This window comes from Tamandua tetradactyla, chromosome 1, assembly GCF_023851605.1.
Source record: "Tamandua tetradactyla isolate mTamTet1 chromosome 1, mTamTet1.pri, whole genome shotgun sequence".
Taxonomy (NCBI): Eukaryota; Metazoa; Chordata; class Mammalia; order Pilosa; family Myrmecophagidae; genus Tamandua; species Tamandua tetradactyla.
In genome coordinates, this window is record NC_135327.1 from 182,209,989 (window position 1) to 182,236,271 (window position 26,283).

At 34.9% G+C, this 26,283-nt stretch overlaps 1 protein-coding gene across 2 annotated transcripts in view; it reads left to right on the forward strand.

Annotated features, from left to right (window-relative positions):
- The window catches only part of IFT56 (intraflagellar transport 56), a 112,208-nt gene that overhangs the window by 30,910 nt on the left and 55,015 nt on the right, over positions 1-26,283 (forward strand). The window contains exons 6-12 of one of the 2 annotated variants that reach the window (XM_077144733.1): positions 2,940-3,085; positions 3,751-3,922; positions 16,203-16,277; positions 19,808-19,910; positions 20,618-20,673; positions 21,772-21,825; positions 22,975-23,038. In XM_077144733.1, the coding sequence (XP_077000848.1) occupies positions 2,940-3,085; positions 3,751-3,922; positions 16,203-16,277; positions 19,808-19,910; positions 20,618-20,673; positions 21,772-21,825; positions 22,975-23,038 (670 nt within the window). Of the gene's footprint in view, positions 1-2,939; positions 3,086-3,750; positions 3,923-16,202; positions 16,326-19,807; positions 19,911-20,617; positions 20,674-21,771; positions 21,826-22,974; positions 23,039-26,283 lie in introns of those variants that run through there. The other variant, XM_077144758.1, reaches the window with a different exon arrangement.

The window sequence follows — 26,283 nt, forward strand, 5'->3', positions numbered from 1 at the left end:
TGAGTAGAGACAGCATATAGATGGGTCCTGTTTTTTAATCCATTCTGCCAGACTATGTCTTTTGATTGGAGAGTTTAATCCATTAACATTCAGTGTTATTACTGCATGGGTCGTACTTTCTTCTACTATTTTGCCTTCTGGATTTTATATGTCATGTCTAATTTTCCTTCTTTTTACCTTTACTCATAGTCTTCCTTTCTACACTCTTCTCCACACCTCTCTCTTCTGTCTTCGTATCTGTCTCTAGCGTTCCCTTTAGTATTTCTTGCAGAGCTGGTCTCTTGGTCACAAATTCTCTCAGTGATCTTTTGTCTGAAAATGTTTTAATTTCTCCCTCATTTTTGAAGGACAATTTTGCTGGATATAGAATTCTTGGTTGGCAGTTTTTCTCTTTTAATAATTTAAATATATTATCCCACTGTCTTCTCACCTCCATGGTTTCTGCTGAGAGATCTGCGCATAGTTTTATTGGGCTTCCCTTGTATGTGATGGATTGCTTTTCTCTTGCTGCTTTCAAGATCCTCTCTTTCTCTTTGACCTCTGACATTCTGATTAGTAAATGTCTTGGAGTATGTCTATTTGGATCTGTTCTCTTTGGGGTATGCTGCACTTCTTACATCTGTAATTTTCAGTCTTTCATAAGAGTTGGGAAATTTTCAGTGATAATTTCCTCCATTAGTTTTTCTTCTCCTTTTCCCTTCTCTTCTCCTTCTGGGACAGCCACAACACGTATATTCATGCACTTCATATTGTCTTTCAATTCCCTGAGTCCCTGCTCATATTTTCCCATTTTTTTCCCTATAGTTTCTGTTTCTTGTCTGATTTCAGATGTTCTGTCCTCCAGTTCAGAAATCCTATGTTCTGTCTCGAAATCTACCATTGTAGGTTTCCATTGTTTTTTTCATGTCTTCTACTGTGTCTTTCATTCCCATAAGTTCTGTGATTTGTTTTTTCAGACTTTCAGTTTCTTCTTTTTGTTCTTTCCTTGCCTTCTTTATATCCTCCCTCAATTCATTGATTTGGTTTTTGATGAGGTTTTCCATGTCTGTTGGTACATTCTGAATTAATTGTTTCCGCTCCTGTATGTCATTTGAAATTGTTGGTTTGTTCCTTTGACTGGGCCATATCTTCAATTTTCCTAGTGTGATTTGTTATTTTTTGCTGGCATCTAGGCGTTTAATTACCTTAATTAGTTTATTCTGGAGATTGCTTTCACTTCTTTTATTTAGGGTTTTCTTGCTGGATGAATTTGTTGTCTATCTGTTCTTTGACATTCCGTTCAGCTTTATCTGGACCTTTAGCTTAAGTTTTGTTTAACAGAGGAGAATTTTTCAGTTCTTGTTTTCTTGTTTCTTGCCCTGCTTGTGTGGTGCCTCCCACCCCCCCACCCCCCCCCCCACTTAGGAGGGTCTACTTAGATATTATAGACCCCAGCCAGATTTTCCCAGACCAAACTGGCCTCCTATCAGGAGGAAAGAATTACCTGCATTGGTTTTCCCTGAGGGTGAGAGGTTGAAAGACTTTCCTGTGAAGTCTCTGGACTCTGTTTTTCTTATCCTGCCCAGTATGTGGTGCTTGTCTGACTGCAGGTCCCACCAACATAAGATGATGTGGTACCTTTAACTTTGGTGGACTCTCCCTGCTGGGGGCATGGTGGAGACAGAGGAGAGGTTGTAGGCTGGTTTTAATGGCTTTAAATTACCAAGCCCTGGGGTCTGAATTCCTTGAGGGAGGGATTCCACCTGAGTTGGGCTTCACCCCTCCCCTGGGGAAGGCACAGGCTCCAGACAAGCCCCCAAAAGAGCTCACTTCTGCCTATGCCTTGGGCAGTTGCAGCCTGAAAAGTCCTGCTGCTGTATTCAGAGGCAGTCAAGCCTTTGTAGATACACAGCCACAAAAGCCTCTGTTTCCTTCTTTTTTTCCCCCCTTTTTCTGTCAGTCCTGCCCCCTTGGCGCCGGGGCAAAAATGAGCAACCTACGCTTTGATCAGGTTCACCTAAGCTGGGGGCCTATTTTTAGTAGTCAGAATTTGTTAATTAGTTCCACAATTGGCATTTGATTGTGCCCAGTCCCTGCTGCTGGTAAAGTCTCTTTCCTTTCCCCTCTGGGAAGCAGCCTGTGGGGGAGGTGTGCTGGCCGCCGCAGCTTTGGGAACTCACGGTTCTGGGGGGTGCTCGCAGCTGGTCCAGCTGGTCCAGACTGGGGTATGCTGTGTGTCTGGTCACTGACGTGGCCCCAGGAGCTGTTCTGTATTGTTTCTGGTTATTTAGTAGTTGTTCTGGAGGAAGAACTAAAACGCGCACATTGTTAAGCTGCCATCTTGACCCAGAAGTCTTATTTCCTTTTTATGTTGTAGCATTGAGTCCGTTCTCACTTCCATCTGTTTATATTTTTCATCTGTTTTCTTTGTGGTTCCTATGGGTTTAAAATTTAACATCCTAAATATATAACCGTCATATTTGGTTTGATATCAACTTACTTTCAATAGCATGCATATAAACTTTCCCTATACCCACCTTCCCTGAAAATCCCCACATTATATTTTGTTTCCATATTGTCCACCAAGGAGAAAGAAATACAAAAGAACAGATAAAAATTGTGTAAAGGGTAAAGTCAGGAGACATATTAAAATGGAAGGGGAGAAATGTTAAGAAAGAAATATAACCAAAAAGAAGATAAAAGGAAGGTAGATCAAAGTCAAGTAATGTATATAAGCTGTAATTTAAAGTCTTTCCATTGTTAATACTCTTTCTCCAGAGGCTATTTTAATCCTTTCTGAGAAGAAGAGACAAAGAAGATAGGGAAGATAGGCTAAATAGGAAGAAAATAGAGACATAAGAGGAGAAGGAGGAGTTAAAATCTCCATGAGATATATGTTGATTTCTGTAACTTACACTAATGTGGATCTTTATATTCCTTTTTCCCTATCATAACTTTAGTTTAATGATGAGAAGAAATTGATGAACTTTCATCAGAATCTTCAAGATATTACAGAAGATCAACTCAGTTTGGCCTCAATCCACTATATGCGCTCTCACTACCAGGAAGCTATTGATATATATAAGCGAATACTGCTCGATAACAGGTCTGTGTCCTTTTTTTGCCTATTCAAAATCTCTTTTGTTTTGTCAGTTTCTGCTGTAACTAGTTTGGCTTAGGACCTAGATCGGGTGTGTTTAGAACAGGATTTCTCTACTTCTTTTTCATTATCCCCTAAGGAGCCTTATTATATATTTTCCCCCTAATTGCTCCTCCCCTACCCCCATGATATTTTAATACCACAGATATATTGTATATCTGTTTATGCACTGTGTGCGTATATGCTTCACATATAAATATATACATACACACATATGTATGCTTTACCATAAAATGAATATGATTTTTTCATACCCTGCTACCTCCCCACAAGAATTAATTTTTGCAGTGATATCACCCCAGTTGAGACTGCATGGTCTAGATGTATCAGTCTCAGTGTTATAGATACACTGTAGGTAACTTGTGTATCTATACTTCTGTTTCTTCTCTAGTTGTCATTTTTTACTGTATTTATATCAAACACCAAAATATTACAATACAGAAAGGAAAATAATATTGTGCAGATTATATCTTGCTTTTCTTCTTCACAATGTAAATTCATGAACTGTCTTCTTTGGGTTCCTGTCTACTTGAACTGTTAAAAGTGTCAGTAGTTTGACAACCTCTCTGTTAAGTAGACTTATTGTTAACCCTAATTCTTTCATTTAATAGGGAATACCTTGCTCTCAATGTTTATGTGGCCCTCTGTTACTACAAGTTGGATTACTATGATGTGTCCCAAGAAGTTTTGGCAGTTTACCTTCAGCAAATTCCTGATAGTACCATCGCACTCAATCTTAAGGCTTGTAATCATTTTCGTCTTTACAATGGCAAAGCAGCTGAGGTAGTCATGGAAATATGTTTTTTGATTTTTTTGTTTGTTTTTCTTGCATGGGCAGGCACTGAGAATCGAGCCTGGGTCTCTGGCATGGCAAGTGAGAATTCTGTCACTGAGCCACCATCACACCACTGTGGGAATATGTTTTTAACTTAATTTCACTTTGAAGTAGTTTATATTTTTCATGTTATTATGAAACTCTACTTACCCATCTATAATTCTTGATTAAAATCCCTTTGTCATTGCCAATGTGATTATATAAGAACCTGTTTAAATATTTAAGTCTATCAGACCTTCTAAAAAGAATTTTGACTTCTGAATATTTCATCTAATATCTTATAATCTCTACTTAGATGCCTTATATTAGCTTAAATAATTTTTAGACCAAATGCCTCATCTTCCTCCTCTAAAATATGTTTATGGCTCTGTAGGTAAATGTCATCAATATATACTCAGTAAACCGTATGAGAAACCTGAGTTATCCTTCATTCCCTTCTCCTTCATCCCTACATCTCAGTATCTAGCAGTGTCTATCACTTATGCATCCTATTCCCTCTTCTCCTTTGCCACTGCCTAGTGCAGTGATATTAGTTACATTCACAGTATTTTGCCACCATTAGCACCATTCATTACCAAAACTTTTCCATCACCCCAAACAAAAATTCTGTATTAAGCAGTGACTCCCCATCCCTTCTCCCCTGCCATCGCCCCTAGTACCTTGTAATCTACTTTCTGTCCTGTGAATTTGCTTTTTCTAGGTATTTCGTAAAAGTGCAGTCATATTATGTTTGTCCTTTTATGTCTGGCTTATTTCATTCAACATGATGTCTTTAAGGTTCATCCATGTCATCGCATGTATCAGAACTTCATTCCCTTTTATGGCCCAGTAATATTCCATTGTATATAAATACCACATTTGGTTTATCCATTCATCTATTGATGGTCACTTGGATTGTTTCCATCTTTTAACTATTGTGAAAAATGCTGTTATTAACATTGATGTACAAATATCTGGCCGAGTCCCTGTTTCTGTTCTTTTTTTTATATACCTAGGAGTGGCCAACCTCTACTGTTGTAGACCTCTCCAGTCCAGCCATTGTATTTGTTCCAATACTACATACTCTTTTACTGCCATAGCTTTGCCTACACTGTTCTATTTCCTAGAACAACTTCCTTCTTTTTTCTGCTTGATACATTTCTACTTCTCTTTTAAGGTTACTCCAAGAGACAATAATAGAGGACATTTTCACATAAGTATTAATTGACTAGCTTACAGGCCCCGTGAAAACTTTTTACATCCATTATTTCATTTCCCTGATAATCCTGTGGATAGCTCTTATATAGAAAACTGAGAGTATAGGATGTCATATATTATCACCTCCTTTTGTTTTACTTAACATTGTGTGTGTGTGTATACACACGTGTTATCTGACTTTCTGATTCTAGCTATCTTAGTGGGCGAGAAGTGGAATCTATTATGGTTTTGATTTACATTTCCCTAGTAAGTGATGATGTTGGACATCTTTTCATGTGCTTTTCGGCCATCTGTATGTCTTCTTTGGAGAAATGCTATTAAATCCTTTGCCCATTATTTATTGGGTTGTTGTGAGTTATAAGAAGTTTTTATATATTCTGGACACTAGAACCTTATCAGATATGTGATTTACAAATATTTTCTCCATTCTGTGGGTCATCTTATCACTTTCTTGATCTCCTTTGAAGCACAAAAGTTTTAAATTTTGATGGTTTAGTTTATCTGTTTTTTTTCTTTTGTTGCTTATGCTTCTGATGTCATATCTAAGAATCCATTGCCAAAACCATATTCATGAAGATTTACCCCTGTATTTTATGCTCTTACATTTAGGTCTTTATCTACTTTGAGTTGATTTTTGTATCTGCTATGAGGTAAGAATCCAACATCACTCTTTTGCACACGGCTGTCTAGTTGTCCCAGCACCACTTGTTGAACAGACTGTTCTTCCCCCATTAAATGTTCTTATCACTCCTGGCAAAATTAGTTGACCATAGACACGGGTTTATTGTTGAACTCTCAATTGTATCCAATGATCTATGTGTTTATCCTTACGCCAATATCTCACTGTCTTGATTCCTGTTGCTTTGTAGTAAATTTTGAGATTGGGAAGTGTGAGTCCTCCTACTTTGTTCTTTTTCAAAATTGTTTTGGCTATTGGAGTTCTTTGCAGTTCCACATGAATTTTAGATTCATCTTATCGTGTCTACAAAGAGGTCATTTGGGATTCACATAGTGATTGCAATAAATATGTAGATCAATTTATGGAGTATTGCCTCTTAACAATATTAAGTCTTCCAGTCCAAGAACATTGGTTGTTTATTCATTTATTTAGTCTTTTAAAATCTCTTTCAATGTTGTTTTGTGGTTTTCAGGGTATAAGCTTTGTACTTCTTTCAAGTCTTTTCCTAAGTATTTTATTCTTTTTGATGCTATTATGAATGGAATTGAATCCTTAATTTAATTTTTAGATTTTTCATTACTGCTATAATAGAACATTGTTGATTTTTATATATTGATCCTATATCCTGTGATCTCATTTATTAGTTCAAATAGCTTTTTAGTGGATTCCTTAGGATTTTCTATATATAAGATTCTGTTACCTATGAATAGAGATAGTTTTACGTCTTGCTTTTCAGTCTAGATGCCTGTGGTGGCTTCAAATTGTGTACCCCAGGAAAATGTGTTTTTAATCAATCCTATCCATTCCTGTCTATTTGAACCCATTATAAATAGGACCTTTTGATGAGGTTATTTAGTTACAGTGTAGCCCAACTGAATCAGTATGGGTCTTAATCATGTTACTAGATGCCATATAGAGAAGGCCACAGAGAGAGAAGCCATGAGATGCAACCAGAAGCTGAAAGTCTCATTGGAACCCAGAAGAGAAAGGAGAAGATGCTACCATGTGCATTGTCATGTGATAGAAAAGCCAAGGAATGCCAAAGATTGATTCCCTGCTAAGATATACCAAGCCTCTGAAACTGTGAGCCAATAAATTACGGTTGTTGATATGTATTTTAGCAGCTAGGAAACTAATACAGCACCATTTTTTTTTCTTGCCTAATTGCCCTAGCTAAAAACTCTAGTATAATGTTGAATAGACATTGTTCTAGTTTGCTAGCTGCCGGAATGCAACACACCAGAGATGGAATGGCTTTTAATAAAAGGGGATTTATTTTGTTAGTTCTTCAGAGGAAAGGCAGCTAACTTTCCACTGAGGTTCTTTCTTACATGGAAGGCACAGGATGGTCTCTGCTGGTCTTCTCTCCAGGCCCCTGGGTTCCAACAACTTTCCTCCGGGTGACTTCTTTCTGCATCTCCAAAGGCCTGGGCTGAGCTGCAAGTGCTGAGATGAGGAATGCCGAGCTGCTTAGCTGTGCTACGTTGTGATCTCTCATTTAAGCACCAGCCAATTAAGTCAAACGTCACTCATTGCAGCAGACACGCCTCCTACCTGACTGCAGATGTAATTAGCAACAGATGAGGGTCAGGTACCATTTGCTTATGTCTGCAGCAAAAAGACTAGGTATGCTTACCTGGCCAAGTTGACAACTGAATCTAACTAACACAGACATGGAGAGAGCAAACACCCTTGTATCCCTGATCAGAAGGAGAATCCAATCTCTCACTATTAAGTATGATGTTACCTGTAGGTTTTTCACAGATGCCCTTTTTCAGGTTGGGGGAGTTCCTTTCTATTCCTATTTTTTTTAATAATGTTTTTACTATGAAAGGGTGTTGGATTTTTTTCAAATGCTTGTGCTGTGTCTTTGAAATGATTGTGTAGTTTTTATTTTTTATTCTATTGATATATGTATTACAGTAATTGCTTTTCAGATGTTAAACCATACTTTCATTCCAAGGACCCCATTTAGCCATCTTTATGTTCCTTTTAATATACTGCTAGATTCAGTTTGCTGGTATTTTTGTGTGTGTGGATTTTTGTATCCATAGTCAGAAAAGATATCGGTTATGTTACTTTCTTTTATTGTGATGTCTTTTTCTGGTTTTGGTATGAGGATTAATACTGTCTCATAGAATGAGTTTGGAAGTATTCCCTTCTCCTCAGTTTTTGGAAGAGTTTGGAAAAAATTGGTATTAATTCTTCTTTAAATGTTTACGAGAATTAAGCAATGAAATACTCTGAGCCTAGATTTTCCTTGGGGTAATTTTTAAATTATTATTCATTCTATCTCTTTATTTGATGTAGATCTAGTCAGATTGTTTGTTCTTGAATTCATTTGGTAGTTTGTGTGCTTTTAGGAACTTGTCCATTTCATCTATTGTCTAATTTATTGGAATATAATTGTAGTATTCCTTTATCATCCTTTTTATTTCTGTAAGGTTGGTAGTAATGTCTCTTCTTTCATTTCTAATACTGGTAATTTGAGTCTTCTCTCTTTTTTATTTGGTCAGTCTAACTAAAGCTTTGTTGATCTTTATTAACTTGGATCTTTTTTCAGTTTTTTATATGAAAATTTATACTTATAAATTTCCCTCTTAGTACTGCTTTGCCTGTGTACCATAATTTTTGTTATGTTGTATCTCATTATCTCAGAGTATTTTCTTATTTTCATTTGATTCTTCTTTGTACCATTGGTTATTTAGGAGTATGCTGTTTGGTTTTCTGTTTTTCTTTTTAAATTTAAGTCTGTAATCTGTCTAGAATTGATTTTATGTAGCCCATGAAACAGAGGTTCAATTTCTGTTTTTCCATAAGGATAACTCTTTGTCCCAGAATCATTTATTGAAAAGATCATCCTTTTGCCACTGTTCTGCTACTATTTATATATATATATTATTATTATTATTATATGTAAAATAATTCTATGGTTCTATTCGGCTGATCCATTTGTCTATCCCTGCCCTGAATACCATACTGCAATACTGCATTGATCACTCCTGTTTATAAATAATTTGGATATGCAGTGGTTCTAGAAAGTGCTGCCATCTTTTAGTTGTTCTTCAAGAACATTTTGGCTATTCTTTGACTTTTGCATTTCAATATGAATTGCAAAACAATTTTATCAAAATTCAAACACACTCAAACTTGTTAGGGTTTTGATTGGTGTTGCATTTAACCCATAGATGAATTTGGGGAGAATTGACATCCTTACATTTTTTTCTTTTTTTACTTTTTTATTGTATAGTATAACATATATACAAAGCAAAGAAAGAAAACAGCAATAGTTTTCAAAACACTCTTCAACAAATAGTTGCAGGACAGATCCCAGAGCATGGGCAACCATACCTTAATCTCAAATCTTTCCTTCTAGGTTCTCCAGAATATAGGAGGCTAGAAGAAATAAATATTTTTTTATCATTACAATCGACTTTGTGTGTGTGTGAAAATAACATATATACAAAAAAGCAGTAAATTTCAAAGCACAGCACAATTAGACATCCTTATATTATTGTCTTCCAAACAATGAATGTAGTATCTTTATTTTTTTATAACTTTGATTTTTTCAACTTTTTTTTGCATTGGTCTTTTATGTATTTTGTAGGATTTATTACTAAAAACTAGGAACTTGATATTTTTTATGCTGTTGTAAATGGATTATTATTTTGAATTTCACTTCTTAACTGTTTCTAGCTATTATATCAAACTTTTATTTATTAACCTTGTATCTAACAATCTTGCTAGATTCTCTCATTAGTTCTAATAATTTATTCATCAATCCCTTTGGATTTTATACATACCAATCATATCATCATTTTTATTTCTTACTTTCCAATTCTTAGGATTTTATTCCTTTTCTTACCTTACTGCACTGGCCAGGTCCTCTGAAACAGTGTTGTATGTTTGAAACACCCTTGTATGGTTTTTTTTTTTTTTCTCATGGGCAGGCAGCAGGAACCGAACCCGGTCTCCAGCATGGCAGGTGAGAACTCTACCTGCTGAGCCACTGTGGCCTGCCCCTTGTATGTTCTTGATCTCAAAAGGAAAGCTTTTGATATTTCACTATTAAATATGACATTTAATTTAAATTTAACAATGGCCTTTATCAGATTTAAGAAATTCTTCTCTGGCATTAGTTTGCTAAGAGTTTCTATAATGACTGGATGTTGAATTTTATCAACACCTGAATCTATATCTACTGAAATGATCATATAATTTTTTTCTTTAATCTATTATTGTGGTAAATTATATTGAGATATTATCTATTGCTAAGTTAACTTTGCATTGATAGAATGAACCCAGCTTGATCATGGCATATTTTCTTTCACATATAGCAGGATTCAGCTTCCTAATATTTTATTTGAGATTTTTGCATCAATACTTATCAGTATAATTGGACTGTAATTTTGCATTTTTCTCACTCTGCTATTATTAGATTTTGGTATAAATTTTATGCTAGTCTTACTAAATGAATTGGAGAGATTACCATATGTTGCTAGTGTCTGCAAGACTTTGTATTAAGATTGGCATGATTTCTCCCTTAAATGTTTGGTAGAATTTATTGATATAGCTATCTAGGCTTGGAAGGTTTTTAATTACTTATTCAATTTCTTTCATGGTCATAGGACTATTCATGTTCTCTGTTTTTTTCTTCTGTCATTTTTTGTAGGTTGTATTTTCTAAAAATTTGACCACTTTTTTTACATTTTCAATTTTTTTGTCTTTCATAAAACTAACTTTTGGTTTTGTTAATCTCTATAATAATGTGATTTTTATTCTGTTTCAATAATTTTTGTACTCATTTCTTTCCTTCTGTCTTTTTTCAGTGTGTTTTGCTGTACTTTTCTGAATTCTTAAAATGGTTAGCTTATTTTCAGTTTTTCTGCACTTCTCCAATATTCATTTAAGATGATAAATTTCTAAGTATTGTTTACATTGCATTCCAATTTTGAATAACAATATGACTTCTGTTTTCTAATATGAGTTCTTGTTTTGGGTTAATTAGAAATATATATCCTAATTTCTCTCTACATGCAGGATATTCCTGTTATCTTTTTTTAAAATTTTTTTAATAAAACCAATCAACATACTATATGAACCTTCTTTTTTTCATAACATAGCTGTATATTCATCATCATGATCATTTCTTAGAACATTTGCATCAATTCAGAAAAAGAAATAAAAAGAAAACAGAAAAAATTCATACATACCATACCCCTTACCCCTCCCTCTCATTGATCACTAGCATTTCAATCTACTAAATTTATTTTAACATTTGTTCCCCTTATTATTTATTTATTTTCAAACCACATGTTTTACTTGTCTGTCAATAAGGTAGATAAAAGGAGCATCAGACACAAGGTTTTCACAATCACACAGTCACATTGCTAAAGCTATATCATTATACAATCATCTTTAAGAAACATGGCTGCTGGAGCACAGCTCCACATTTTCAGGTAGTTCCCTCCAGCCTCTCCATTATACCTTAACTAAACAGGTGATATCTATTTAATGTGTAAGAATAACCTCCAGGATAACCTCTCAGCTCTGTTTGGAATCTCTCAGCCATTGATACTTTATTTTGTCTCATTTCGCTCTTCTCCCTTTTGGTCGAGAAGATTTTCTCAATCCCTTAATGCTGAGTTCCAGCTCATTCTAGGATTTCTGTCCCACATTGCCAGGAAGGTCCACACCCCTGGGAGTCATGTCCCACGTAGAGAAGGGGAGGGCAGTGAATTTGCTTGTTGTGTTGGCTGAGAGAGAGAGGCCACATCTGAGCAACAGAAGAGGTTCTCATGGGGGTGACTCAGGCCTAATTTTAAGTAGGCTTAGCCTATCCTTTGTGGGGTTAAGTTTCAGATGAACAAACTCCAAGACTGTGGGCTCAGTCTATGCTTTGGTTGTCCCCACTGCTTGTGAGAATATCTCCACTTGAGAAGTTGAATTTTCCCCCTTTCTCACCATTCCCCCAAGGGGACTTTGCAAATACTTTTTTATTCACTGTTCAAATCACTCTGGGATTTATTGGGGCATCACTCTGGACAAACCAACAAAATCTCATGCCCTATGCAAGGTTCCAAGTACTATGGTGTTCGATTAAGCTCTTCACATAAGTTATATTGGGAACTGCACTAGTCAAAATATAAATTTTGTACCAAATAAACATTTTTTGCTTTAGTCTCACACATAAGTTAAAATTTTTAAAAATTAATTACCATCTATTTTCAACACCCCTGCAGTATTGACATTCCTTTGTTCTTCCTCATGCAAAAACATTTTAAAATTTGTACATTCAGTCACTATCATTATACAATCTAGGCATTCCTAGATTATATCATCTCAGTCTTTATCATCTGTCTTTCTTTCTGATTTCATTTGTGCCCCCAGTCCTCCTCCCTCTATCCTTCTCACATTCAGCCTCATTCAGTGTTCCAACATTGTTGTATTACAGTTAGGTAGTATTGTGCTATCCATTTCTGAATTTTACAGTCAGTCCTGTTGTACAATCTTTATCCCTTCAGCTCCAGTTACCCAATATCTTACCCTATTTTTATCTCCTGATGGTCTCTGTTACCAGCTGAAATTCTCCAAGTTCATGGAAGGAGTTTTTGATAATATGGGATAGGGGATGGAACTAGTTGCTATTCTGGAGAGGCTAGCCCCTCTGGGTTTCAGGACTTATCTGGTCCAGGGACCCATCTGGAAAGTTACCCTAGTGCATGGAACCTTTGTAGAATCTCATATAATGCCATAGGTGTTCTCTAGGATTATCAGGAATGATTTTGTTTGGAGTTTGGCAAACTTTGATAGGTAGCAATGTCTAACTGAAGCTTGCATAAGAGTGACCTCCAGAGTAGCCTCTCAACTCTATTTGAACTCTCTCAGCCACTGATACTTTATTTGATACAGTGGTACCAGAGCCAGCTCATCCCTGGCAGTCATCTCCCACACTGCCAGGGAGACTTTCACCCCTGGATGTCATGTCCCATGTGAGGGGGTGGGGGCAATGATTTCCCTAACAGAGTTGGGCTTAGATAAGAGGGGGGCCATATCTGAGCAACAAAAAAGGTCCTCTGGAAGTAACTCTTAGGCATACCCAGAGATAGTCTAAGCTTCTCCACTACATATATCAGCTTCACAAGAACAAAGCTCAAGATCTACAGCTTGGCCTACTGATTTGGGTGTCCCTAATTTTTGACACAGTATTAGGGGTTTTCCCAACCACAGAAATCTTAATACAACCAAATTTAATGTTAATACCTTTACCCACCTCCTATACAATAAAAAACTTTAAACATTTAAACTTCTTTTACTACCTTCCAAACTAACATGCTATTTGTCATACATTTTAATTCTGTAATTAAAACAAAATAAAACATTGCTCCTAAATGTAGTCAATATTCATTTAGATTTACCAACATACTGAAATATCATATTATATCCTCTTTATTCTTATTTGTAGCTCAAATCTTCCATCTGGATCCTTTCCTATTGTTTAAAGTATATCCCTCAGAATTTGCTTTAGTGAGGGTCTGGTGGCACACTCAGTTTTTGTTTGTCTGAAAATGTCTTTATTTTGCCTTTGTTCTTGAAAGATATTTTCACTTGGTGTAGGATACTAAATTAGCACATTGAAGATATCATTCTGTTGTCGCCTGGATCCATTTTTATGTTGAGAAGTCAGCTATCAATCTAACCTTATTTGAAAAGCAATCCATTATTTTAATAATAAAAAATTTCATTAAAAATTTTCCCATTGTCTTCTGTTTTCTGCAGTTTCATTATGATGTTAACTAAGTGTAAATTTATTTATTTTGTCCTTTCTACATTTGATGAATTAATGGATTAGTGTTTCTCATGAGTTATGGATAATTCTCAGCCATGTCTTTTCAGAGTTTTCTTCTTTATATCCTTTCTCATATTTCCCTCAAAATTCAGACAAGTGTATGTTAAGTCTTTTCACTGTATGTTTGTCTCTTACCACCTCCCTCTTTTCTATATTTTTCTGCTGTTATTTCTCCATGCTACACTTTGGAGAATTTTTTCATGCCTATCTTCCCATTCTCATCACATTTCTTATAATGTGTCTAATTTGTTGTCAGTCCTAGCCTTTTAGCTTTTAAATTCATTTATTGTATTTCATATTTCTAGTGGTTCTATTTTTTATCTATACTTTCTAAGTTTCCTGTTTTCTACCTTTGTGCTTGTCTCTTACACTCATAAAATTGTCAACACAGTTGTTTTATGATCTGACTTTGATAATTTGAATTTATAAAGTCGTTATGAGTTTAATTTTGTTTCTCTCATTTCTCCTGGTTCTCCCGCCTTTGTATGTCAAGTTATTTGACTGTGCTGAACACAGTATCTGAAAAATTATTTATAGGAATAATTTGAGGCCTGCAATGAAGGTACTTTCCTCCCTAAATATATTCATTTACTCTGTCTGGAACCTGGGAAAACCACCTTAAACCAAATTCAAGGCATAAGATGAACTGTCCATTGGATCCTGACTGGGCTATGATTATACATAAGTGATGTTCTAGTTCCATTTCATCATTTCACTGTCACTGTAGCTCCTTGGGGTTCCCATCTTATTATACAGATGGTCTCTTGTTAGTCTTCCCACTTCATACAGGCCCTGGACTTTGCTTTTTGTCCTTGTTACCTGGTAAAACTATCAAATAAAGGTTCTGACTTGATAGAATCAGTAAAGCCTTTAGGGTAAAAATGCCTTTCATGCTTGCTTATTTTTTTTGATTCTGTTTTTCCCCCTTCATATTTGCATTTGTAATTCCTTACTTTCTTGTGAACTCATCTCATATTTAAGAAGAAAATATTTTTAATAATTTTTAATAATTTATCTTGTTTTCAGTGGAGGACACTGAAAGAACACTTGCAGCAGTTCTTATAGTGTGGTCTAGGGACCCCTGGGATTGTTGAGGCTCTTTCTGGAAGTCCATGGGGCAGGCTGTGACTAGATAGAGGCAAACAAACTTCCTAGAGTACAAAATTTGAGTCAGTACTTACACCACTTGCACAAACCTGAGCGAGTGGCTTCTTAAATTTTGTGACCTAGGTACATCACTTGCCTCACCCTAGTTCTGACATCAAAACTATTCTTATAATACTAAAAAATTTTCACCTTTTCACTCCCATTCTCTCACAAGTTTACAGTTAAGGTTTCTAGAAAAAGTGTGATTTCAAAATAGATTGAATGCAGATACAAATATGCCGATCTAGTTCTCTTCTGTTAGCCACACATTGAAGAGATTTGCTAAAACCTAACACAGTGCCATTCTTCTCACTAGATTTTTGTTTGGGTAAATAGAGTTTGTGTGTGTGTATATGTGTGTGTGTGTGTGTGTGTGTGTGTGTGTGTTTCAAAAAAAATTATTTATGTTAACATTTAATGGTTTATTATTTTCTTATCAAATATTTATAATTTTCTGTTTTAATTTCTAATACAGTAAATACTGAGGGCTGTAACTCACACAAACAAAAGGTCTTTGGTGTCCTTAATAATTTTTTAGAAGTTGAGACCAAAAAGTTTGATATTAGGCTATTTAGTTTAATATTACTCCAAACTTTGAAATTACTGCTGTGGACAAAGAGAAGAAAATAATAAGAGGATTGCTGAGCAGACATGCACTCCAAGTTAAGAGTAGGTGGAATGTGCCTGTACTGATTAGTGAGTCCCATCAAGAATTCAGTGATCTTATCCAGATGACCTTAGCTACCCATTAATGTAGGTAAGAAAAGAAAGGGAAGGATCACTCAAATTATGCATTGGGTAGGTAGAATAGCTGAAAGCTGAGGAGGGAGATTAGTGAACAAATGGAAACAGCTGGCCATTTGTCCTAAGGCAAGTTAAGGAGGCGAGAGAATACAGAAGAGATCTGATAGATCAGATAATAAAATAGAGGGAAGAAGGCATTTGAATTGTATTAATATAAATAATGGTCAATTTAGCAGGAAGGAGGTACTGTGACAATTCAGGATATAAATGAATGATCAGATTGAAGAAACAACCTTAGTTGTTAAAGTTCTAGCTCCTTTATCACCTTTGACACTGAAAGGAAAAACTTACTCTTGAAGTCTTCAGACTTGTGTTTGCTGGTTTTCAAACTTGCCGCTTTAATATAAGGTTCACATCACTTAGCTTTTATAAACTTCAATGTTCTCATTTTTAAAATGGAGGTGATAGTAATTATATTAACTATGTCTTAGGGTGATGAGGATCAAGTGAAATAGCATGTTAACTTCTTTGTAAATTATGAAGTATTGTGCAAATATGTAGTATAAGAATATACAATTCCCATTTTTATAATCCTTTTCTTTCTAAATTTCAGGCAGAACTCAAAAGCTTGATGGACAATGCTTCTTCTTCCTTTGAATTTGCTAAAGAACTTATCAGGCACAATCTGGTGAATAATGGATTCCATTCTTGATGACTTGAGTCCTACCCTACTTTGGTACATCACAGCAATTAGAAAGATGAGTAAAGGGAGATAATCCAGCAAATATCACTCTGCTCCAAGGGAACTCCTTCTTGCTGTGTAGGAGAGAAAAAGTTTTAGCTATTAATCCTTTTTCTCAAGGAAATCCTTTTGGGAGGGTTGTAATACATACATAAAACATTTAGAAAGAAGCACAAAGCAGTGTAGATCCAGTGGAGTTCTTTTTTGTCTGTTTTTGGCAAAGATAAAGGAATATATCATTGTGGGTTAGAATAAATTGGAAAGATTTTCTGATGAAAGTAAAACTTGAGCTGGTTTTTAAAGAATGACTGATATTTAGAGGCTTCATTTTAGGCAAGGACATAGAATTAAAATGAGAATGACATGGAAAGGAAGTGAGCACATTGATCTTACTGGAACAGAAAGTTGATTGACACTGGGAAATAATGGAAAGTAAAGTTGAGTAGGTGTTGTTAGGGTTAGGGATGCATTATGATGGCCAGTGCTAATAAATAAATAAATGAATAAAAAACCCAGGTTCAGAGTAAGTTTGATTCTCTTGGCCATTCGGTATAGTGAGATATAGAGTAGCCACTTTCAAGTCAGATATGAGGGATATTGAGAAAATTAATATTGCTGATCTCAGATTCCTCATTTAAAAATGCAGATAATAGTAGCTATAGCTTTCCTTCTGATTTCCCTATTCCTGACTTTAGCACTCCAGTTCTCCCAGTACCCATGCTAAAACCACAGCCAGTTTAGAGTTTCCCTTCTGTTTATCCCTTATATCTACTCAGTCATTAAATCCTTTTAATTGTTTTTTGGCAATGTCATATATTCATTCCATTCCTCTCTAATCAAGGTCTTCCTTACAGATAGTTTTATTTGCAAACTTTCTGTTGTGGGCTCCTGCCACCAGTCTTTTCATTTCTCATCTAGTTTATATATTGAAGCCAGATTAATTTTTGTGGAGAATGATGAGTTAGATATAGTAGTCTGAAATTAAGTTTGGGGAGAGATTAAGATGGGAAAAGGTTTAGGTGTTATCATGAGAGACATGATTGCTGGAGTCCTGACAGTAAAAAATGAAAGAAAGATTAAACAAAAAACACTATGGTTCCAAGGAGGCATCTATATTTAAGGGGTTGGAGGAGAAAGAATCAACAAAGGAGATAGAAAAGAGCAGGTGAGGAAAAGCACCTAAATAATGGAATGTCATTTAAAGCAGTGGTTCTCAACTCTGGCTACACATTATAATCACTTGACAAGTTTTGAAAACTCCCAAGAAATTCTTATTCAATGGTTGGGCTGGGGAGCTATCAGTATTTTTCTTAAATGTTTCCCAAGTGGATATAATGTATAGCCAAGGTAAAAAACCATGATATGTATATGTGACTGGAAGGAGAAAATCAGATAGTAAATACAGACTATCTATCCTTCAAGAGAAGACTTAAAGAGAGATGAAAATATGGAATTTCCTTTTTCCTTTTATAATACTGTTAATGTTTTTTTCCCCAATGAACACATAATACTTTTATAATTAAAAAAAGAAACCTGAAAAATGCTGAGGCAATATAAATAGTTGTTAATACCATCAACATTTGAAGTCAGAACTTGAAAATCAAGCTATGCCATATACTAGTTTATAACTTTGGGGAAGTCACTTAACATTGCTAGATTTCAGAGTTCAAATATAGAATAGGAGAAATTACAGTACCTGCCTTTTTTTATTTTGGTAAGGAATGAAGTAATGTGTTTTATAAGTTACTTCACAAAGTACCTAGTGCATAGTAGGCATTTAATAAATGGAGCTGTTTTTCTTATTGTTGCCCTATGGTTATTAGTGTCAAAACTACTGACACATCTGGAGCAAGACGACTTTGAAAAGCCTATTGAATTTAGTTAAAGGGGTTGATTTTGGACTTCTGAGAGTAACTTTACCTGTGTGCTGAGAGCCAAAGCCAGTTTTCTGGGAGATTAAGAAGTGAGAGGACAAGAAGAAAGTAGAAATAGTAACCCATAGACTTTTGAAGTGTGTCAATGAAAGAAAGGAGAAAAATAGGGTATTATCTAGAAGGAGCAACAGGACCAAGTAAATCTTTCAAGTAACAAAAATCTTTGGGTATGTTTAAAATTGTAAAGGAACCATGGCTTCAGGAGTTTCGAAGATACAGTGATGAATGGAGAAACAAATTCCAGACAGAGTTACAAGTCATGAAATCAAGAAGACAGGTGAAGGAATTAAAGTTGGCCCAAAAAAGGAACATTCACACAAGGCGGAACAAAAGAAAGATGACCAAATAGTTATTTTGAGATAGAAAGAAGAGATTAGGTGGTTCATGCCTGATGACCTTGATTTCTGTTTATTTATTTGTGAAACAACTTACTATGTACCAGACACTGTGCTAGACTCTGGGAGTACAACAGTGAGCAAAATAAATTGTCCTTTCATGGAGGTTTTTTTTTCTCTTTAAACTTTTCTCTATAGCATTTATTATTACCTGACAACATTTATTTGTTTGCTTTTTGAAGGTCTCTCCCCACTTGAATATAGCCTCCATGGTGACAGGAGGGACTTGTTCCTCCTGTAACCCCAGTGCCTTTTATAGTACCAGGCTTATAGTAGGTGCTATAAGTACTTACTGAATTAATTAAATGAAATATTGTCTACTATATGCAATGCTTTTTAGTCCATATGAACTTATTTAATTGTCATCATAACCCTGAAAGGTAGACATTATCACTGCCATTTGAAGATGAGGAAACACATCCAGAAAGGAGATATAGATTATTTCATGGAGGTTTTAATATAGAATATCTGTTTAGAAACAGTTTTATCAGTTATTGGGTACTTTAGGTAAAAGTTTTCTGCAGTTATGAGGCGAAAAGGAAGTATATACAATAATAATCATGCCTTTTTTCCATTTTGTTTTGTTTTATATAATTTACTATGATTTAGATAATAGCTTTCTTTCAATGAGGGCAAGTTCATATGTATATAGAGCTTTTCGAAAACATGTTCATTCAAAAGCAACTGAGTGCCTACTATACTAGTCACAGTTCTAATGATTGGGAGTGCACAGTAAATGCAAAGTTCCTGTTTTATGGAGCTTATATTCTGGTGGGTGTAACTGATAAACACAGATGAACAATTATAAAATGTAGTGATAAGTTCTATGAAAAAAATTAAGAGTATAGAAAGTCATAGTGAAGGTATGTTTTAGGGTAAAAAATGAAATATTCAGATATATCAAAGCTGTTAAGAAGGATCAAGAGCAGAGAAGGGGGGAAAGGAGAGAGAGAGCAAGAAGCACAGGTAATTGTTAGGCAATAATAATAAATTCAACGAAAGATAAAAATTCTTAATGCATTCTTGATTCTACATCTATTTTAACTGGATATTATGTACCCAGTCATATAAAGCAGCTTCTTAATTATTTCTACTAAGACATATAGACATACTTATTCTCACAATAATGTGATTTCTCTGTCTTTAGGTTGTTTTCCGAGGAGGTGAAGGGGCTTTGCAGGTTTTACCTCCCCTTGTTGATGTCATTCCTGAAGCTAGGCTAAATTTAGTGATTTACTATCTTCGCCAAGGTAAGAAAAGGTTGTCTTGGTCTTGCTTAGAGTGCACTATTTTAGAACACATAGTCTCAGATTGAACTAGTTTAACTTTTTAAATCCATAAAGCTTCCAAAAATATATTTTCCTCAGGTTCACAGGACAGAACTAATTTATTGGTGCTTGTTTGTTGTGCACTTTCTCTTTATCCTCTCCTTCTTCTATTGCTTCCAGCCTCCTTCTCCCTCATTCAGTTTTTCATTTTTCTTTTAATGTTACTGCCCTTGGTTCTCTACCCATCTGCTTCTGTAGTAGAAAGAGATACTACAATGAATACCTAAAACAGTTTACAAGTTACTGCCAATCTTTTTTCATACATCCCCATTTTTTGAGCTGAGACATTAAGCAAATCCTAGACTTCATGTCATTTTACTCTTACACACATAATATCTCTTTTAAAAATGTTCTATTTTTATATAACCACAGTGTCATTGGTATCTAATTCTTAGATTGAACATTTTTGTAGGTGCCTCCTGGCACTCATGTACACTCATACAATATGAGTTTTCTTAAGATGTTTGGTTATCTTTAGGATAACTACTCAAAACTGAACTTGATTAGACCAGATGAAATGGATTAAATGGAATACTTTCATATTAAAGGAGTTTTTAGTTTGGAAGGACTGATTCAGAAGAGTTTATTGAAATACAGACTAGTATAATTACTTCCTTCATATATTTCAGATGATGTACAAGAAGCTTATAACTTAATTAAGGATCTGGAACCTACTACTCCTCAGGTAACTGATAATGTTTTACAATTTACTAACCAAGGTCTATTGAGAGTCAGGGGAACTTCAGAAACATAGCTGAAGGCATGTTAGAGGAGATTTCTGCTTGTAGAACCCTGGGAAACTAGGAAAGACTATATAAATATTGATCTAGTAATGTTATATGAGACTTTTGATATGAGAATGTCTGGGCTTTTTGATATTTTTAAATGCCCTTATAAATGGTCATTTCTTCAGAAGGGTTGAGGTTTGAAAATACTCAAATCTACAACTGCTGTTAAACTAGCAATTAAATATATACTTATCAGTATAACTTGCATTTCTCCCCCACTAGATTGTTAGCTCCTTGCTAACAATCAGTCAAGAACTGTGCCTATATTGTTTTTCCAACACTAAGTGCAGTGCCTGGTACATAGTAAGCATTCCATTTATTGAATAAATGAATGAATAAAAGTGTTTTCAGACTCTCTGAGGTCTAAACAGGTAAGTTCTCAAGTGTATTAAAAGCTTCAGCATCTTTTGTGTTCTTTTCATGAGCCCTCTTCAATAAAAATAACCCTCACAAAAATTGGTGAAAATGATAAGAAAGGTATCTATTAAAGAATTGAACAAAATCTGACAGGGATTCAGGTGAGTTCCCAGGATACTAAAGGAGAGACTGTCTTACGAATGGAAACCAGAGGAATTTTTTTTTGAGGGAAAGAATCACTTGCAAAGGAAGATTATTATGTCATTAGAAGGGGAAAATATATATGATATGACCTAAAAAATGGCATTAGCTGATAATTATTACATAAATATTTTACTTTTAATTTTTTTCCATTGACTTGAAATAAAACTTATCTTCTGAAAGTTTCCACTGATTTATTCCTGCTTAAGTCTGAGAATTTACAAAACATGGTAAATTTCTGTTACATGGACAGGTGCCTGTTGGGAGATAACGGAAAGTTTCCTAATTCATGCAGGTCAGGGCTACAACAGAGAAAAGTGACTCTGGATGAATTTTGATAGTATATATAAAGTACTGAGTTGATGCAAACATTAACTTGAAAAATATCTACTAGCCTCATATTCCTCTTAAATGAATCAGTCTTTTTCTGCTTCTAGGAGTATATTCTCAAAGGAGTGGTCAATGCAGCCCTTGGCCAGGAAATGGGTTCGGTGAGTATGAAATCATTGCTAGTGTATAGTTTGCAGAGTTAGTATGTGTAAAACATAGAAATGAATATCAAAGTGCAATTAGCAGTAAGGTTACAAATAGACTCTTCTGCAGTTTTTCTCTTCTCCATATCCCTCAATCCAGATTCCATTATAAAAAGAATTCTGTTATTTAGAGACAAAACAACAAAAAACAAAGCAAACAAAGAAAAAACACCCCAAAACTTTAACCCTAAGAATTGCTACTTTATTTAAAAACAGCTCTATCTTTATAGGCTCTAGTGTTTTGGAGCAGCTAGAAGGAAAAATCTGAAATGGTGGGATGGTAGCCCATGATAAACTTTGGGATCTGTTCCTTAACTACTTGTTGAAGTATGCTTTGAAAATTATTGCCTTTTTCTTTCTTTGCTTTGTAGTTATGTTATATTTAATAAAAAAGAATATTTAAAAAAAAAGAACCTTATCTTTAAACAGTGTTCATACCTCACAACAACAGCAATAACAAATTATGCATAGCTTCATTCTTAATTGCTGTGACATTTTTTTTTTACCTTGGACATTTCTGAGTTATAGTTCTGTCATCTATACAATGAGGATAATTGTTTCTCTGGGAAAACCTTTTATAAACCCCAAAATACTATCTAAAAATAAGGTCTTATTCATCTTAATATGACATAATAAATTCTTTTTGGAAATAAGAAGCATGCAAATAAGTCTTGTTATCCCTGGTTCACTCTACAATTATCTCATATAGTAGATATAGGCAGAAAATAGTTGTCAAATAAATAAATGAGCTTATTTAGTAAATACTCACTATTATACCTGCAGCTTTTACTGCACGGTCTGATTTAAAGTAAAAGAGCAATAAATATTTGTTGAATGAATGAGTTCATTTAATGAAGATACTATTAAGATAGAATTTGGGGACTGATTTCTTTTTCTTTTTTCCTATCTGACACTGAGTAGTTTTAATTCAGTTTCAAGTTATCTTTTCTAATTGCTTAGGCCAATAAGAATTAGTGTTATTTTTGTCAAGATTCAAAACAAGAGTATATGTTAAATTCATATAACAAATATGTTGTAGCCATAAGTATAATGCAGATAAAATATTTTCACCTTATTCCTCTCGAGCAATTCTGCTTTGTTTTTCAGAGGGACCATATGAAAATTGCCCAGCAGTTTTTCCAGTTGGTGGGAGGATCAGCTAGTGAATGTGGTATGTCCAAAATCTGAACTTATGAGCATGATTCATAATTGAATTTGAGCATATAGACTGGTGAAGATTGATTCTCTGTTAAGGAGTATATCTGTTAGGCTTTCCATTATTAAGTGGGAGGTCAGAAATAGGAGAAAATTAGAATGAGCTCTGTTCAGTATCTCAGCTATAGTACCATGAGACAATAAAGAGGAGAATAAATTTATTTTTTATTCACAAGCGTTTTAAAATTTTGATTCCATTTTAGTTTTGAAATGTTAGGTTTCATTAATTTGTCAAGAGCTCCTTATATAATAACCTTTTGTCAAGTTGCAAATATTTTTTCTAATGGGTCATTTGCCTTTTAACTTTGCCTGTGGTATTTCTTTTTTTTTAATTTTTATTGCAAACAACAAAACCCCTTACCCCTCCTTCTCATTGACCACTAGTATTTCAGTCTACTCTATTTTAATCTTTCTTCCCCCAATTATTTATTTTTTATCATATTATTTACTCATATGTCTATACCATAGATAAACACAAGGTTTTCATAATCACACAGTCACATTGCAAAAGCCATATCATTATACACTCATCTTCAAGAAACATGGCTACTGAACACAGCTCTAACTTTGCCTGTGGTATTTTTTGCTATATAAAAATAATAAAATTTGATTTAGTTAAGCCTTATCTTTTCTATAATTTCTTACAGGTATATAGCTTAGAAAGGCCTTCTTTACTCATGGTTTCATACATTTTCCACTAGTAGTGGCTTCATTTTTATTATTGAAACCTTGATATTACCCATCAAGATTCAGTGTAAGGTTTGAGAAAGGGCTCTGAAAAAAGACAGGTACTCATCCAGTCTGAACTATTATGACTGCCTGTATTATAGTCTATGGCTATCTGCTCTCATTAGTGTGTTCATGCTAAACTTGTTATTAAATATTTGTATCACCCCTCGATATTCATTTTCTTTCAGATGTTTAGCTAACACCATTTATTGAATAATATTTCCTTTTCCCATTTCATTCATTTATGCATCAAAAATTGATTCAGGTGGTAGAGATATATCAGTAAATTTTTACCATCAAAAACCCCTAAACTGAATGGGAGGATTTAGTTTTTTTCTTTCATTTTTCTTTCTTTTCTGAGTTAATGAAAACGTTCTAATATTGATCATGGAGATGTATACACAACTATGTCATGATACTGTGAGCCAGTAATTATATACTTTGGATGGTTTGTAAGAGGTGTGAATAAATCTCAGTAAAATTGCATTAAAAAAACTATAAGTATCAGAAAGTACCACAAATTTGGTTCCTAATTGGAAAATATAAGAAATAATTATTTAAAAATTGTACCCTAATGTGATGATACTGTGAGCCATCAATTGTATACTTTGGATGGATTATATGGTATGTGAATATAGCTTAATAAAATTGTGCTAAAAATTCTTTAATTGCACAATGCTTTTGTAAAACATATTTTAATATGTTTGAAGAGCCATAAAAATATTCCATTACTTTAACCTAGTGTATTAGTTAGGGTTCTCTAGAGAAACAGAATTGACAGGGAACACTCACAAATATAGAATTTATAAAAGTGTCTCACATGATCATAGGAACACAGAGTCCAGAATCAACAGGGCAGGCTGTGAAGCCAACGATTCTGATGGAGGGTCTGAACGAACTCCACAGGAGAAGCTCGCCAGCCAAAGCAGGAAAAGAGCCTGTCTCTTCTGAATCTTCCTTAAAAGGCTCCCAGTGATTAGATTGAGCATCACTCACTGCAGAAGACACTCCCTTGATTGATTACAGATGAAATCAGCTTTGGATGCAGCTGACGTGATCATGATTTAATTCTATGAAATGTCCTCATTGCAACAGACAGGCCAGCACTTGCCCAACCAGACAAACAGGTACCACCACTTGGCCAAGTTGACGCATGAACCTGACCATGACAGTTCACCCCTTGTCAGCTTGGCAGCTGTATATATCACCTTAAATCATACCTAATTTCTAAATAAAAGCATTAAAACGTATTTTTTCTTTCACCTAACAATACCCAACTGTCCTGCACATAACTGGAAACGCATTAACTCTCTCCAGAATGGGGAGCAAGTCCTTGGGTAATATTCATTCTTAAACTTGATATCTTACAACTTAAGTAGTATAACAGGAACTAAACATCATCCTCATTTCTGTAACAAAACAGTCCTCATTTCTATAACTGATCACGTGGTCGTAGTTCATATTTATCACTACCTTCTTCTACTACCCATTCCATGTTCCCTTTACCCTCAGCAAGCACTTCAGCTGGCCGTGGCTCTTTGCCTCGTGGGATGACCCAAACCTTCATTCCTGAAGTTTCAGACTCATTGGTAGTCCTACCTGGATTGGGCTGTTGCAGTTTTCCATTGATTTTTTTTTTTTATTAACTAAAAAAAAATTAACAAACAAAACATTTAGATATCATTCCATTCTACATATATAATCAGTAATTCTTAATATCATCACATAGTTGCATATTCATCATTTCTTAGTACATTTGCATTGATTTAGAAAAAGAAATAAAAAGACAACGGAAAAAGAAATGAAATGATAATACAGAAAAAAAAAAAACTATACGTACCATACCCCTTACCCCTTGCTTTCATTTACCACTATTTCAAACTGAATTTATTTTAACATTTGTTCCCCCTATTATTTATTTTTATTCCATATGTTCTACTCTTCTGTTGATATAGTAGCTAAAAGGAGCATCAGACATAAGGTTTTCACATTCACAGAGTCTCGTTGTGAAAGCTATATCATTGTTCAATCATCATCAAGAAGCATGGCTACTGGAACACAGCACTACATTTTCAGGCAATTCCCTCCAGCCTCTCCACATCTTGAACAACAAGGTGATATCTACTTAATGCATAAGAATAACCTCCAGGATAACCTCTCGACTCTGTTTGGAATCTCTCAGCCATTGACACTTTGCCTTATTTTACTCTTCCCCCTTTTGATCGAGAAGGTTCTCTCAGTCTCTTGATGTTAATTCTCAGCTCATTCTAGGGTTTTTCTCATCCTTTGATGCTGAGTCTCAGCTCATTCCAGGATCTTTCTCCCACGTTGCCAGGAAGGTCCACACCCCTGGGAGTCATGTCCCGCTCAGAGAGGGGGAGAATGGTGAGACTGCTCATCATATTGGCTGGAGAGAGAGGCCACATCTGAGTAACAAAAGAGGCTCTCTTGGGGGTGACTCTTAGGCCTAAA